This window comes from Epinephelus moara, chromosome 22 (genome assembly GCF_006386435.1).
Source record: "Epinephelus moara isolate mb chromosome 22, YSFRI_EMoa_1.0, whole genome shotgun sequence".
Lineage (NCBI taxonomy): Eukaryota > Metazoa > Chordata > Actinopteri > Perciformes > Serranidae > Epinephelus > Epinephelus moara.
Window position 1 is genome coordinate 19,468,289 of NC_065527.1, and position 14,293 is coordinate 19,482,581.

Consider the following 14,293-nt stretch of genomic DNA (forward strand, 5'->3'; position numbering starts at 1 on the left):
TTTTGCTTCATTTCATGGTTAAGTTAAGTTTGTATGTGTAAGGTGCAAGCCATTGATCTTTAAGGTATAATAATAATATAAGGGATATTAGATTTTAAAAACATACAACATCATTTAATTATGCTTATTATATATATGTTATATACAGTATATATACTGTAAAGTTGATGGTCTTGTAAATTTCAACTGAAATTTACTTACTTAAATAAGATTTGTCACAAATAAATGGAATTCTGTCAGATTTTGGTGATGGGTTTAAATTGTTCATATTCATGATTTTAATGGTTCTGACAGTTTGGTAATGTTGTTAATTGTATCTGTCAGCCGGTGGATGTGGATCATTCTTTGGAGCTCTGAGCTGGCCTCCTCACCTCCCTCCCTCTCTCTTCAGCTTTGATTCAGTGGCACAGCAGTGGACTCAACCCCTGCAGTCTGCTTCCCCTGTTCAGCCTCCTGGTATCCCTTAAAAAGTAATGAGGTAGGCCAGTGCTGAAGGAGCTGCTATCATCCTCACCCAAGGGTCTTAAGCTCTGTGAGGCACCTGGGGAGACTGAGCTTGTAGCCATGTCAGCGTTGGAGATCACCACCCTGCAGGGGTAGGGAGGATCTTTGAAACCTGTTGCAGGGACACTGTTTCAAACTGTTCGTATGGAGGTTGCTCAGATTAAGAGGAGCTGTGGCTCACAGTGGGAAAGCTGCTGCTCCTTTAGTGGGATCTGGAAATGGTCCAGAGTGAGCTGAAGCAAGCCCCCTTTGAGGACAAAAATTTTAGGGGATTTGATGTGGCTGTCGCTGTGTTTGTCTCAGTGAAGCCAGCCAAGAAGGTGGCTCTGTTGGTGCATCACAATGAATCCTGCCTAAAAAATGGGAGGGGGTGAATGCCGGATTTGAACCTATAGTGTTCCTCTCCAAAAGTGCTCCGAGTTGTTCAAACTAGAAACCCATGTAAGCCCCCAGTCCTCCTGGAAGAGTTCATTTTATACACATATCCAGAAAAAATCAGAAGAGCTGTTTGTCTGTATAAAGCCGTAGTACTGTGGCTGTCAAGAGTGCTGTCAAAATCCAGACTGTCACACTGGATTGTATTTATGATCCTGATAATACAGTAGATGTTCTGATATTTCAGTGCAATCTGCGATAAGGGCATGTTTTATCTTAAGTAGAGTAACCATTTAAAGGGACAGATTACCCCCAAATTAAAAATACATGTTTTTTCTCTTACCTCTAGATTGTTCTTGTGTGAGTTGCTATGTGTTTGAGATATCGGCAGTAAAGATGTCACATATAATGGAACTAGATAGCACTCCATTTTTGGTGCTCAAACTGGCAAAAAAACAGATTTGAAAAACTCAGTACCAATGTCTCTTTCCGGAAATCATGACCTGGTTACTCAAAATAATCAACAGACCTTGACCTGTGTCACTGCGCAGAAAGCATTGTGCATCTACTGCTAGCTCATGTAGCAGCATTGAGCTAGCTAATGTTACAGCTCAGCTGAGGAGGACGTCATTAATGTTTACATCTTGTGCTGTCCCAAGCACAAACCTCTTGTCCACGAGTAGATACACATATCCTTCTGCACAGTGACAACGTTGGTGAGTGAAGTTCAGAGGGAATTTCTGCAATTTGTGCTATGTCAATATCTCTAACTGCAATGCTAAACTATCCCTTACTCAAAGCATACCAGGGTCAGGATTCAGTTTAATGACTGCCAGGTAGAGTTAGGCATATGGTATATGAAATACAAGTAGATGATGACATTGGTGTGGAGCATAAAGCAAGGGTGTAGGTTTTCTTTAAACACTGGGGCAGATATACACGAAACAGGGGGTAAGGGGTCCTCTGCCAGAACATTTTGCGCATCAAACATTTAATTTCCTGCATTCTGGTGAATTTTAATGCACAAATTTGTGCCTTTACTTTCATGATTTTTTTTTGGGGGGGATACATGCACATGTTTTAAATAGAAAGGAGGACCTGGTCCCTGCTTCCCCTTCTGAAATCTACATCTATGGCATAAAACAACAATTCACAATTTAGAACTTAATAGAGAATGAAGGACGTTAAAGAATGTCATATAGTTTATCTTAAACTCTACAAATACTACAGAGAACTAAGGTGTGCTTAAAGTATCCAAATCTAGAAAAATATTCATAAAACCTTGAAATAATCATTGAAAAGAGAGAGAGAGAGAAGAAGAAAATGACTATTGGCAAGAGTTCGCAGTATGATATTGTGTTTCAGGTTCAGGCTTTGCTGCATCTGTCTGAATTTCACACTCTGCCCAAAATCACTCAAACAACACCACAGTTTAATCCAGGACATGGAGTTTATTTTACAACTGAGGATAAAAGAATGCCATTCTGAATAACTGGGTTGATGATAAAACCTGGAAATCTATCATTGGGTGAGAATTTCATTTGTTCAATGTTATGTACAGGACCATGCATCAGAGCAGATGCCAGTAAAATTCTGTCATTTTATGTAAACCACATTGAAGGACCGACTTTTCACTGAAAAAGGACATTGTGGTCCGACAATATTCTGTAGTTTTATACATTTCCCCCCATATTTGTCTAGAAAATAACATTATAAAAATGCACACAGTACAAATAATGTTGAACTGTAAAGAGCAAGATATGCTGACATACATATATACATACTTGCTGATTATTCATACAATAACTTTTAAACTTCATTAATTTTACAACTGTAGCTTCACAATAAAATTGGTAGCCGACTAACGCAAATACTGTACATGTTGAATCAACCAGGAAATTATATTTTACTAGAGAAACAAATATTCTAAACATTTTGTAAGAATTTCTGATTTAATGGCAAATACAAAACAATATTATAGTTAGTCCCTCAGAATTTCCAAGTTGATCAAGGGAATAAAACCCAAAGAGGGTGATGTGTTGTCACTTTTACCCTCACACTTCTTTATCAGTTTACACTTCCTTAAAGTGCTGAAATCATCTTAATAATTTTAGAACATCACCTTTCACTTTTATAACCATATACCTTCATATAAACAGCTATACCTGCTGTTTTTTTTTTTTTTTTAAACAGGGTTATCAATTTTCATCATGGTTGAAATTTCATTAGACATAATATGCTCACTGTTTTACATAAAAACATGCACAAACTGTCTCATAAATAATATGCAAGTTGTGTTGAAATATATTCATCTTGAAAAAAATCATTTAAAATCAGTGATCAAAGTAAGAGCGTGGTCCAGTTTTAAAACAACAGATGGACTTTTCCCCAAGGCTCAGATAAGATGCAGTGCATTAGGAAAGCAACAATCAGTCAGTGACTCTATAGTGCCATGGCTGCTGCACCAATTTGGTACGTTTATGTCACCAAAAATTCAACCTTTACAATGTAGCTTTGAGCCTCTGCAGTGCAAGGTCCTGCCATTTATGGATAACTGAATAATTACAGTATGTGGTATTAAAGCTACCATGTTTTCATTACAATATCATAACAATGCTCAATACAGTTGTGGCACTATCTGTTAGGACAGATTGTAGCTTAGAGTTATAGTGCAACAGTAATCTGTCATGCTATCAGCTTTGTCTTCATTGTTTGTCAAACTTTTCCAACTCTTTTACAAAGATCAGATGGTCCTCTGGTGACTTTCCGTGTGTTTTGCAAAGGTGCAATTTGATTGCATGTTTGCTCACAAATGTCCGATTGCACAGTTTGCACTGATATATTGAGCCAGTGTCTTCGTCTGTGAGTCCAGAGGAACTGAAAGTCTTGTCCTCTATTCTGCTGACTGCTTGCTGCTCTATTAAATCTATGGAAAGCTTAGAGAGGTCCTTCAGGGTAAACCCAAGGTGGGACTCCAAATGGTGAATGTAGGAGGAGGGAGTCCTGAACTGGGAAGCACAGTCACTGCACAAAAACAGAGGCTGGCCGGAGTCAATATTTTTTAGGAACTTTGTGCCCCCTGTCCGCTTTAACTGGTATTTTACATTGGCCAGCCAATGTGAGATAGTAGTCATAGAGAGACCAGTAAATTTACAGATGTGGACCCGTTCCTGGGGTCCCAAGTCACTGATCACAAACTTTCCCTCAGGAGTCTCCCGAAGACTAGACACAAACTGGGCTTGGAGAATTAGGAGGTGCTGGGGGTTCCAGTTCGACTGTCGACCCTTCCGTCTTTGGATGGGAGACAGCTCCTCCAAGCTGTCCTCAAAAGTACAGCCGTCGATGTCTGATTTCTCAGAGATGGAAGACGGTGTCGTGGACTTTGGTGTCAAACGGCCCGTCAGGTTTTTCACCATGTCTGAAATATCCATCAAAGCATTCTCCCGTAGAGGCGGAGAAGAAGATTGTGAGAAATCTTTGAAAGCTGGTTTACTGTTTATGCTGGCATTGTTGTTTGGTGTGGAAGTACCCTTAGGTGTACTTCCGTTGGCGTTTTTGGATTTTGTCAAGTCCATGGGCTGATCATCATCATCGTAGTACTGGCTCACTGGCTCTGCTGACTTAATCTGAGCAGAGCTGCTGTTGATCTTATAAAGCATCGCAAAGGGGTCTACAAAGGGGGTAGTCACTTTTGCAGCTTTCCCCAAGTGGTTGTTCATGATAGACTGCAAAGCACTGAGAGGGTTGACAAGTGGTTGTTCAGGGGAGTGATCAGTGATGATGCTCAGGTTATTGCAGCCATTGCTTACAGGCTTTTTTGGTGAATCAATTTCACTTTTTATTTGTGCCTCTGCTTTGCTCTCTGTCTGCTCTCCTTCTTTGCCTCTTGACTCAGTCTGGTCCTCTATTATGGTAGTCTTCACTGCCCTTGAGCTGTTTTCTGGATTGGGTGAAGCCTGTTTGTCTTTAGGATTTGGCAATGGAGACTTTGCAGACCTGCACTTACTCTGAACAGCTTTTTCTTCTTTTTCACTCTTTACTGAAGTTTTCCCTGTCACTTTCTCAACTAGCTCCTCCATGGCCAGCACATTGCTCTTGTGACTCGGAGGTGGAGAGGGGCTATGTGGTGAATGGATCAGAGTGCCCAAATCAGAGGACAGTGCCTTCAAACTGTTGCTGCTGAATAAAGGTTGAACTTGTGCACATGACGGCAATGTAGACTTCAAGGATCCATGGAGCTGATAAGCGGCATGAATGCTGGGGTATCCACCCCAGGTTGGTGTGCCTGTTTGGGCCTTGCTGATTGCACTTGAAACTGTATTCTCTAAAGACTTTAGGATGTCCAAACCACCTTTAGGTGCCTCTTCCAAGTCTTCTTCTCTGAGATATTGGTAAGATCTTGCCTTTTTAGGTTTATCAGCTTTTTCAGGAGGATCTTCTTTCTCCTCTTTTATTTTTTTCTCCAGTTCGATGGCTTCGATTTTCTCCTCCTCTGCATCTTCATCTTTCCTCTCTTCGTTTCTCTCCTCAGGGCTTGCGGGCTGCAATGGGGAGTCAGGCTGCGACTTCCCATTGGGTGCTGGGAGTCGTGTGGTCGTCGGTGGCAAAGGAATGGACTGAAATTTCTCCTCAATGACAGGATCAAAAACTAACTGCTTGCCCTTTTTAGAGGCTGAATTTGTTACTTTAAGAAAGTGCCCTGTGACCATCATATGGGCTGTAAGTTGTTGCAAGGTGTCATGTGAACTGCCACATTCCATGCATTTGAGAATTTGTGCCTTGCGTGCCTCAAACTGCCAAGTATAACTGGCACCATTTTGGTAACCGTACCGATTGTTTGGAGTGACATAAGGATTGGCCACTTTTTGGTCTTTGGGAGAGTCTCCTAGAAGTATGCCCGATGAGACAGACTCTGGCGAGCTTGGGGACATCAAGTCTTGAAATGCTCTTTTTTTGGTTGGGGGTACCAGCTTTGAGGTGAGGGCTGGCATTGGTTCTTTTAGAGGCACTTTCTGATAGTGTTTTGTTTTGATCATATGAACACTGAGGTCTTGCAAAGATTCGAAAGAGTGACCACAGTACATGCATTTCAGAACTTTCTGGGCATCTTCTTTGCCTTCCATCTCTAGCAGAGAACGCTTACGTGGCTTGGACCATCTCTTGCTTCGATCATCCTCTGTATCTTTATTGTCGTCACGGTAGTGGCCCGTCTCATTCATGTGCACCGTCAGGCCAACCAAAGTGTCATACGCAGCACTGCAGTCCTTGCACCTGAACTTGCTGGCACCCGTAAACACAGGGCCATAGAGCTTATTGTTTTGCCTGTAAAGCTGCACGGTGCTAAAAAGACTCGGCTCAGGAAGGAGCTGGAATGGGGTATGCTGTAAGGTTTTGGCCAATGCTGCCTGGTGCCAGTCATAGGCTAATCCTCCTGTGCTGCCAGAGCTTACACTGGTGCCACTGTTGCTGTTGCTTGACACTGCTCTAGTGGTGGAACTGCTGATGGTAACGTTAGTAGTGGCTGAGGCATTGCTAGTGCTACATCTGCTCTTCAGATGGATGCTGCCTGGGCTTTGACTGTTCAGGAACCCATTGCTCCCTTTGTGATTGCTCCCATTGTCATTGCTAGCTGCGTAATTGTTCCCTTGTTTGCTTTTAAGCATGTCCAGAGCAATGCTGGACCAGGAGGCATCCGAGATCAGGTTTGCATAGACAGATTTCATTTTTGCCAGACTGTCCTGTAGCGATAGGCCATTGATGGACTCCGTGCTCTCCCCTAGCTTCTCCTCTACCTTTTCCTGATCACTGAAGGACGACGTGGTCTTAAGGTCCACCAGATGATCACTGGTGGTGCTGAGTGGAGAGGCATACCCAGCATCTGGGTTGGTGCCATTGCTGAGTGGAGAGTTTTGGCAGCTAAAACGATCTCCTGCATCGTCGTCATCATTGAAAAGATAGTCTGCATCTTGACCATCCAGGGAAAGACCGTCATCTTGCAGATGTTCCTCTTCATCAATCTTGTCCCCTTTAAATTCATCCTCAGGTCCATAAGCTGGAAAACACAGAAGAATGGAAAAGTGGCATTAGATATTGTTTATCCACATATTTTTGATACATGAGAATGACACCAATTATGCATCTGCCAGCCTTACTATATGGAGGTGCTATGTGCAATAATCCTAAAGAGATTTTTGTCAATTGTCCCAGCAGAGGACACGGTTTTGCAATAATAAAGTGGCAAACATCCATATCTTGACAATGACAGATCGTCCTCTTCACTGTGCTGCCTAATGAAGCTATTGAACACTACAGCTCAGCAAGGGTAGAGAGCAGAGATGAGAACACAGAGATGTTTCTGCCTAGTTTAAAAACTAAAAACAAGCAACATTTCAAATTATACAGAGAACAAATCCACAGTGAAGATGATACTTATTAATCATGTGGTGAGATCTGTTACTTCTCAATAGAAATAAGACTTTTTTTTCTCTTTGCAATAGAAAAAATAACGAGACGGAAAGAGTAAAACAAGTCTCAGTGATTGTTCTAATAAGACTCAGTTTCACATTTCCTTCATATCATATACTGAGTGGTAACAATGAATTGATAAGATGAATTTACAGCATATGTGCAAACATTTCAGTGTATTCATCAAAGATAAAACATTTTTCCTTATCAGCAAATTGCAATGCCAGAGCAGCCTACAGCCATACACTCTGTGCAGAGTAATTCATTGTCTATTTTGCTGTCGTATAGCGACCACAGATCTGTTTCTGACTTTAATTTGCTCTATTCGTCCAACATGCCACACATACTATGGATTCACAAGTAAGAGATAGTGGAGGAAAATGCCAGCTGCATCAGCCTTGCCAAGCCATGGTTGGCTGAAGTCAACTTGGCATCGGCTGTGGAAGTCCTCACAGCGTGATGCTAGGAAACGGCCAGTGGACATGACAAGCCGTGTTGTTACTGCCTATGCTCCCAGAGTACTCACAGCTTCAAGTGTGCCATTTTAAAAGAAGAGAGAGAGAGATTTATAGCATCAATGGAAAATGGCTGCCCACTCTCTGTAACTGTTGACAATTTTCACAAATCATTTTTTTAATGATAAAATTGTCATTATAATTCCTTTTAAACTCAACATGAACAGGGTCAAAATGTAAGAAATAAATAGGAATAAGTCTCTACAATGGTAGAAAAATGAAAAGGTTTACATGCAGTATGATCCTGGAAGCAGATTAAGAGAGAAATATTACAGAGAGGCGGGAGAGGGGAAAAATAGAGGGTTAAATATGCTAAGGCAGCTCCCCCCAATCCATTCCTCGTAAGATGCTTGTCGGAGGTGCCAGAATCAGTCTCCAGTGAGGAGGCAGATGTGCTGTCAGCTTCAAACAGCATGTAGCTCTCTATCCCATAATCGGAATGGACATAATACCTGATGTTTGTGAGGTGCCAGTTACTGCTGCCTGGGAAAAGCTGGAGGTCCAACAGCTGCAACTCTCAGCCTTGTATGTGTGTGAAAGTGTGTGTGTGAGAAAGCGAATGTGCATGCTCAAATGTATAGCCTTCCTCTTCTTAATTAAACTATTCCTGTGCTAGTTTTGCTTTTAACTGTAAGCTTGTAATTATGCACAGGCCACACTGAACTCATTCGCTTGAGTTAGTCACTAAATTAGAAGATCTTAACCTTTTGCCAATGCAGCTGCACAGCTTTCTTTCAACCTGTCTCGTCCTCCCTATCAAGATGCAGCCCACTGTATTGAAATAAATGCAAAACTGAACCTATTCAAAGTCAATGTGGTGAGAGTAGTTAAAGACAAAGCAGCTTAGCTGACAAAGTGAGAGAAACCTGACAGCGGTACAAACACACACACACATTGACACATGGAAAGCACACTAACACTAAATTCTAGTCTTTCCCTGCCATCCTCCGTATGTTGCCTTGACAGGCATCAGTGTCAGGAGTGTGTCAGTGTCAGCCCGAGGTGTCAGTGTCCACACAAACAAGCTGGAGAAGAGGTGGGAGGGGAAAGTAACAACAACAAACACAAGTCAGCCATTTTTTTTTTCACCCCCCTGCTCGAGCCTCCTCCTTCACCATCTGTGTCAGAAAAGCTGCGGGTGCCACCGCCGGCTAATAAGGCAATCAGAGATGGAAAAGATGCTGACACGGCGGCTTTCGAGCGTCACTCAGAACAAAAGAGGAAGAGGAGAGGGAGGGAGGGAGGGATAGGGAGGGGATTAAAACGGGGGTGGAGGGGAGGAGTGGGGGGAAGGTGTCTGTTGTGGTTGTCAGTCAAAAACGTAAGCCCACTTTGTGCTGTCAGGGAGGATAGGGAAAAGAGGGGAAGTTTTGAAAAGAGAGGAGAAAAGATGTGTTTAGGCCAGCGAACAAGAGGTGTGTGTATGAGTGTGTGTGTGCGCGCATATCTCACAGGGAAAAAAAAACATGACAGGGAAACAAGTTAAACAGCATCCAACAAACTAAGTACGAGATATGAGGAGAGAGAAAGTAGTGAAATTTCTGCCGTGTGTGCGAGTTCGTAAGATAGGTGTGACTGATCACTTGTGTGTGCGTGCGCGTGTGTGTGTGTGTGTCAAGTGTCACAGTGTGTCAGGTGCATGCAGGGATGCAATGTGGCTGGCGGGGGGAAAGCGAAGCCATCTGCGTCTGGAGAGGAGCCTGTCACTATTGTTGTGCCCAGAGTCCAGGATTTCCTGCTGCAGACAGGTGACACCACAGTAGGACATCCCCCCAGTCACACACACACACACACACACACACACACACACACACACACACACCTCTTCCCCAAAGTACATCCCTCCCTGAAGGCAGGAAGCTGTGTGAGGTCCACACACAAACACACACACAGCTTTTATATAAATTTAAAAGAACAAACGCGACTGAGCTGAGAAAATGACATCCTTGCTACCAAAAAATCATGTAAGACATGCACGTTGATCAAACGTGTATACATGCATGGACTAGGCCTTGATATCAAACCTCATGACTTGTTCTTATGCTGCCTTCAAATGGGGTCGTGTTCACCATGTTCATGAGAAGTGTCCATATGAACGCCCCCCACACTTCTTTTTTGAGATTTTATGAGTTACAAATTGTTCACTGACATTTTCAGAAATGGCAGAGCCCATGGAAGTTAACATTTCGCTGTATGGTTAGATAATGAATTGTTGTTTTTTTACTGGTATAGGGTTGTTTGTCTTTGTATATACTATATTTTCATTATGCATTTCATGCATGTTGTTGCCCGCTTGCTAGCTTGCTAAATTGTTAGCCTAGGTGGCTTCTAGACGCCAACACTAGTGTCCATGTTGCTGTTACATAACAGCGGTGCTCTCCTAACTTAACCACTTGAATGCCAAGCAAAGCGTGTACACAGCTTCCCTTGTTGTTAACCATAAGCTCACAATTTCCATTTGAAGGCAGCATTACAGACTAAAATGAGTCCATAGCAATAAGAACCAAAAGTTGGCGTTAAATGTCTGGATCTTTTTTTATTATCTAATGGGATATTTAATGATTTAAATCATAATTTTGCCAATTTGTGACTGAACTTTATTTAAGCAAAGTTTGTGTATGGCTGCTGTAACATTTCAATCAATTTAAAATTTAAAAAAGGGATTTTTGTCACCAAAAAGTTTATATTCCTTGAAGTATGGTATCAAAAGAGTAAAAACAAATATACTACTACTACTACTAATAATAATAATATTAATCCCCAATAGTATCTAATATTATCTAACATTTCTAACAATGTCCAGCCCTAACTTAGCCTGTACACACATAACCATTAGAACTGTGCCAAACAATGGAAAGAAATATAAAAACACTGACTTCTTAATTCATTTCCGGTTTAAAGTTACATTAAGTACGCCTTTGACTGCCCAATTGCACAAAACATTATGTTTTTATTACAGTGAAAAATCCAGCAACACTTTGTTGGTGACCAGTTCTTAGAGATAACACGAGCCAGTGTGAGATAGTTTGAGTATAACATGGCACTGGCACAATCAACACATCTTTTTTTTTTGTTTTACCCCTCTCTCTCTTTTACCTATCCACACACACACAAAACACACACTTTCCCCTCTAAACCTTCTTCATTTATTCATGTTGTCTCAGAGAAGAGGGCAATCCTGGCTCTCATTTGCAGTGCTAATGTCCAATTCCGCCAGCTTTCACCCTGCTGATTTACCCTGCGTGGCCGAGCGCTGCATTCGGAGCGGGGCGGCCGGCGAGGCTCCCTCACACCGTTTAGTGGCCCTTCAAAATGGGAGCTCTGCCGTGGCAGTCTTATTTCTCTCTCCCGTTTCGCTTTGTCACCGGCCCCTCCATTCCCTGCCACTCACCTCTGATGGTTTTGGACAGGCCTGATCAGTGTGTGTCATTGACCTGTACGGCGTGCATGAGTGTGTGTGTGTTTCAGCAGAGAGAAGGCTGTAAATAAAATGACATTATTATTTCCTCTGTCCTATCATGTAGAAAAGCCAATTATGGTAATGCTTAGTATGTCAGGCAATCTCTGTCTCTCTCTGCTCTCCCCCGTCCTCTTCATTCTTGCTCTTTTTTCCCGTCTCTGGGATAGTCGTGGCTGTGGTTTCATAGGACCTGACACTCTCTTTGGACTACTCTGTGGACGACGCACACTGAGGCAAACTGGCACAGACCAACAGTCTCCTCTCAGCCTCAAGACAACTACCGAGCTAATAGAGCTTCTCATACAATTCTGCACACCCACCAGATAAATCATTTGAGATCTACATTGTCATCCAAATTATAAAAAGTTAGTTTGAGGGTAACTTCAATATTTTCTAACCTTGCCTATGTTTGTGTTTAAGTGACTAATGGATACAACAATTGTTGAAATGGGTCCAGTAATGAGCGACAGGGCTGCAGCTGGCAGCTGCAAAACTGCCGAAGCTGCAATGCAACTTGGGGCAATATGCACACCCTATGCATGTACACTAAAGTGCTTGTTTTTGCCACTGAGAGGCTCAGATTATCATACGTGTCTGAGAACATTATGGAAAGGATCTGTACAGAGACAGACCTTTTCATGAAAGAGTAAGACCCCTTTTGTTTAACCAGAAACAGCCCTGAAATTGCTATTGCCAAAAGCATTGTAAAACACACCTGAAGCAAAGATGACAGCGACAAAATAAAACTCACAAAAGCTGTCTTATTTCGTCTTTTCACTGTTCCAACAATCACCAACTCTGGACTCATTTGTTCATTTAAAAGGAGTCCGGTGGCTTTGGCGATGGCGACTTCGCAGCTGTTTCTGGTCTACCCCTGTAGCAATCCTACTATAATGTTGCCAGACACTTATAATAACAACCTGAGCCTGTCAGTGGCAAAACAAGAACTTTTAGTGGACATACACTGACGTTGAATATGCCCCGACCCCCCCGAGGCAGCTGCAGCCCTCTCGCTCCAAACTGCAATTTCAAAAAAATTTCCATTCATCACTGAGACACAAGCATGGAAAAAAACAGGAGTCAGGTTAAAACATTGTGAAGTTAACCTTTAAATGATAAACTCCTCAAATCAATCAACGTCTCATTTTTGAGGTGAGCAACTCTGCAGGGTGCATGTTTTATATCGTTACTACTGCACAGATTGGTGTTGCTACAAACACCATGCATTAGCCATAATTTAAACCGCAGCCTTCTTGACCAGACATGTAAAAGCCTACCTAACACCTCCCCACCCGTGGCCCCACCCTCCGCTAACCCACATGGAATGGTCTGCCATATGGCACAATAGCTCCGGGGCTCCTAATAGCTCGTGTGTCGTACAAATCCACCTTCTCAGCTTCCACGACTGTTCCGGTTGGGGAAAACAAAACAGCCAGCACATTCTGCTCATCATGCCGGTCGCTACAAATGCAGACATTTTAAATGTGACTTTGTATCACTGCTTTGGATTCTTTATAAAAAGATAAATTAAGATAAATGACCTTTTCCTAAACTTTTGACTGTCCTGAGGGCTTTCACATATGTTTCCAAGTAATTTGCAATTACTTGAACTCATATTATGCTAATAGCCTTTTTAAATGGGTCACATAGACAGTGCATTTTACCTCTGGCTCAGCTTCATTAGGCCAGTACGAGTGTAATGTGTGTGACTGAGAAAGACCAAATGGTAGCTGCTCTCAGAATAGATCAGTGATGAAAGAAAGCAACAAATCTGGAGTACTGCAGCCATTTTCCTCTAAACAATTTCCAGTTCTCCCTTGAAATGCTTTGCTTAGTTTCTCCTCTCCTTCTTTTTTCTCTTTCTTTCTTCCTGCCCCTGTTTGTTCAGATCTCCCGTGAGCCAGTTTCGACACGCCATGACAGTGACTGTGGTCTATAAATCACCTTTTCCCTGAACTGTCAGTGCCTGCTTGCTCTGAGATGAAACAACAGCCATTAGATCATCGGCACGGCAGATTCCAGCCCTTTCTGCTCTGCTTCTCCGCCAAACCCCCCCACGCCCAACAATCGAACATTGCAATGGTGCTGCACACACATTTGAAACCATCTGGTTTGTTTTCAGGCAAAGTACAGATAAAGCATTACTAATGCTAATTAAAGATGATGTGAGTGAGATTTACACAAGCAATGCCAAGCTCTGATTCAATGTAGGCTGCAGCAGACAGATGCCATTTGTTAAACAGATTCGTTTGGAGAAAATATTGTCACTTTCTTCACCAACCATAAGAAGTTAGCCTGATAAAATTCAGATTTAAATACATGTATTGTGTAGTCTCCTCTTATAGTTTTACATTTTGGGAGACTGCTCACATCTTTAACTATTTAAGCCGTTCTGTTATGGTTCAATCAAGGCTAGACGTTACATGGCAGAAAGGTGTTCTGTTGATATCGGTAGAGAGTGAATCACGAATCTAAAAAGCTAACAAAATAACATGGTTTCATCCTTTCTTCATAGATGCTGTCTTTTGAATTCACCTGCATTGCCCCTGACAGTGGAGCTTCCCCCGACTAAACAACAGCTGCTCCCATCGCCTAGCAACAACCAGTTGATGGATGACCCCAAAGATGGATAATTACCATAAATCACTATGGTTGTGTGGAGAATAGAAGCAGAAAATCATTGTAGGAAAAAAACAGGCTGAACCACAGTTTAAACTAGTGTGCCTGGTGTTTAGGCTAACTTTGTCTCATGGATTCGTTGAATTGTAGTCATCAGTAGATTCTCCCGCTGGCACGAACTGGTTGGTGAACCCTGAATTCAGCGCAATCAAAAGTGGCACTGGATTTGTCTGTTAAGGTTGGTCTTGTAGGGCGTTTCTTAAGAGTGGCCTGTGTTCAGCCTGCATGAATAGGAGCTATAAAATGAAACCTGATGAAATGACTCATGGGACAAAACCTGTCCTGTAGGAGTAGG

At 42.3% G+C, this 14,293-nt stretch overlaps 1 protein-coding gene across 1 annotated transcript in view; it reads right to left on the bottom strand.

Moving 5' to 3' along the window:
* Positions 1–2,310: 2,310 nt before the first annotated feature.
* The window catches only part of tshz1 (teashirt zinc finger homeobox 1), a 34,161-nt gene continuing 22,178 nt past the window's right edge, over positions 2,311–14,293 (bottom strand). Inside the window, exon 3 of the mRNA XM_050034979.1 lies at positions 2,311–6,931. Within this exon, the coding sequence (XP_049890936.1) occupies positions 3,585–6,931 (3,347 nt within the window). The 3' untranslated portion in view covers positions 2,311–3,584. The remainder of the gene's footprint in view (positions 6,932–14,293) is intronic.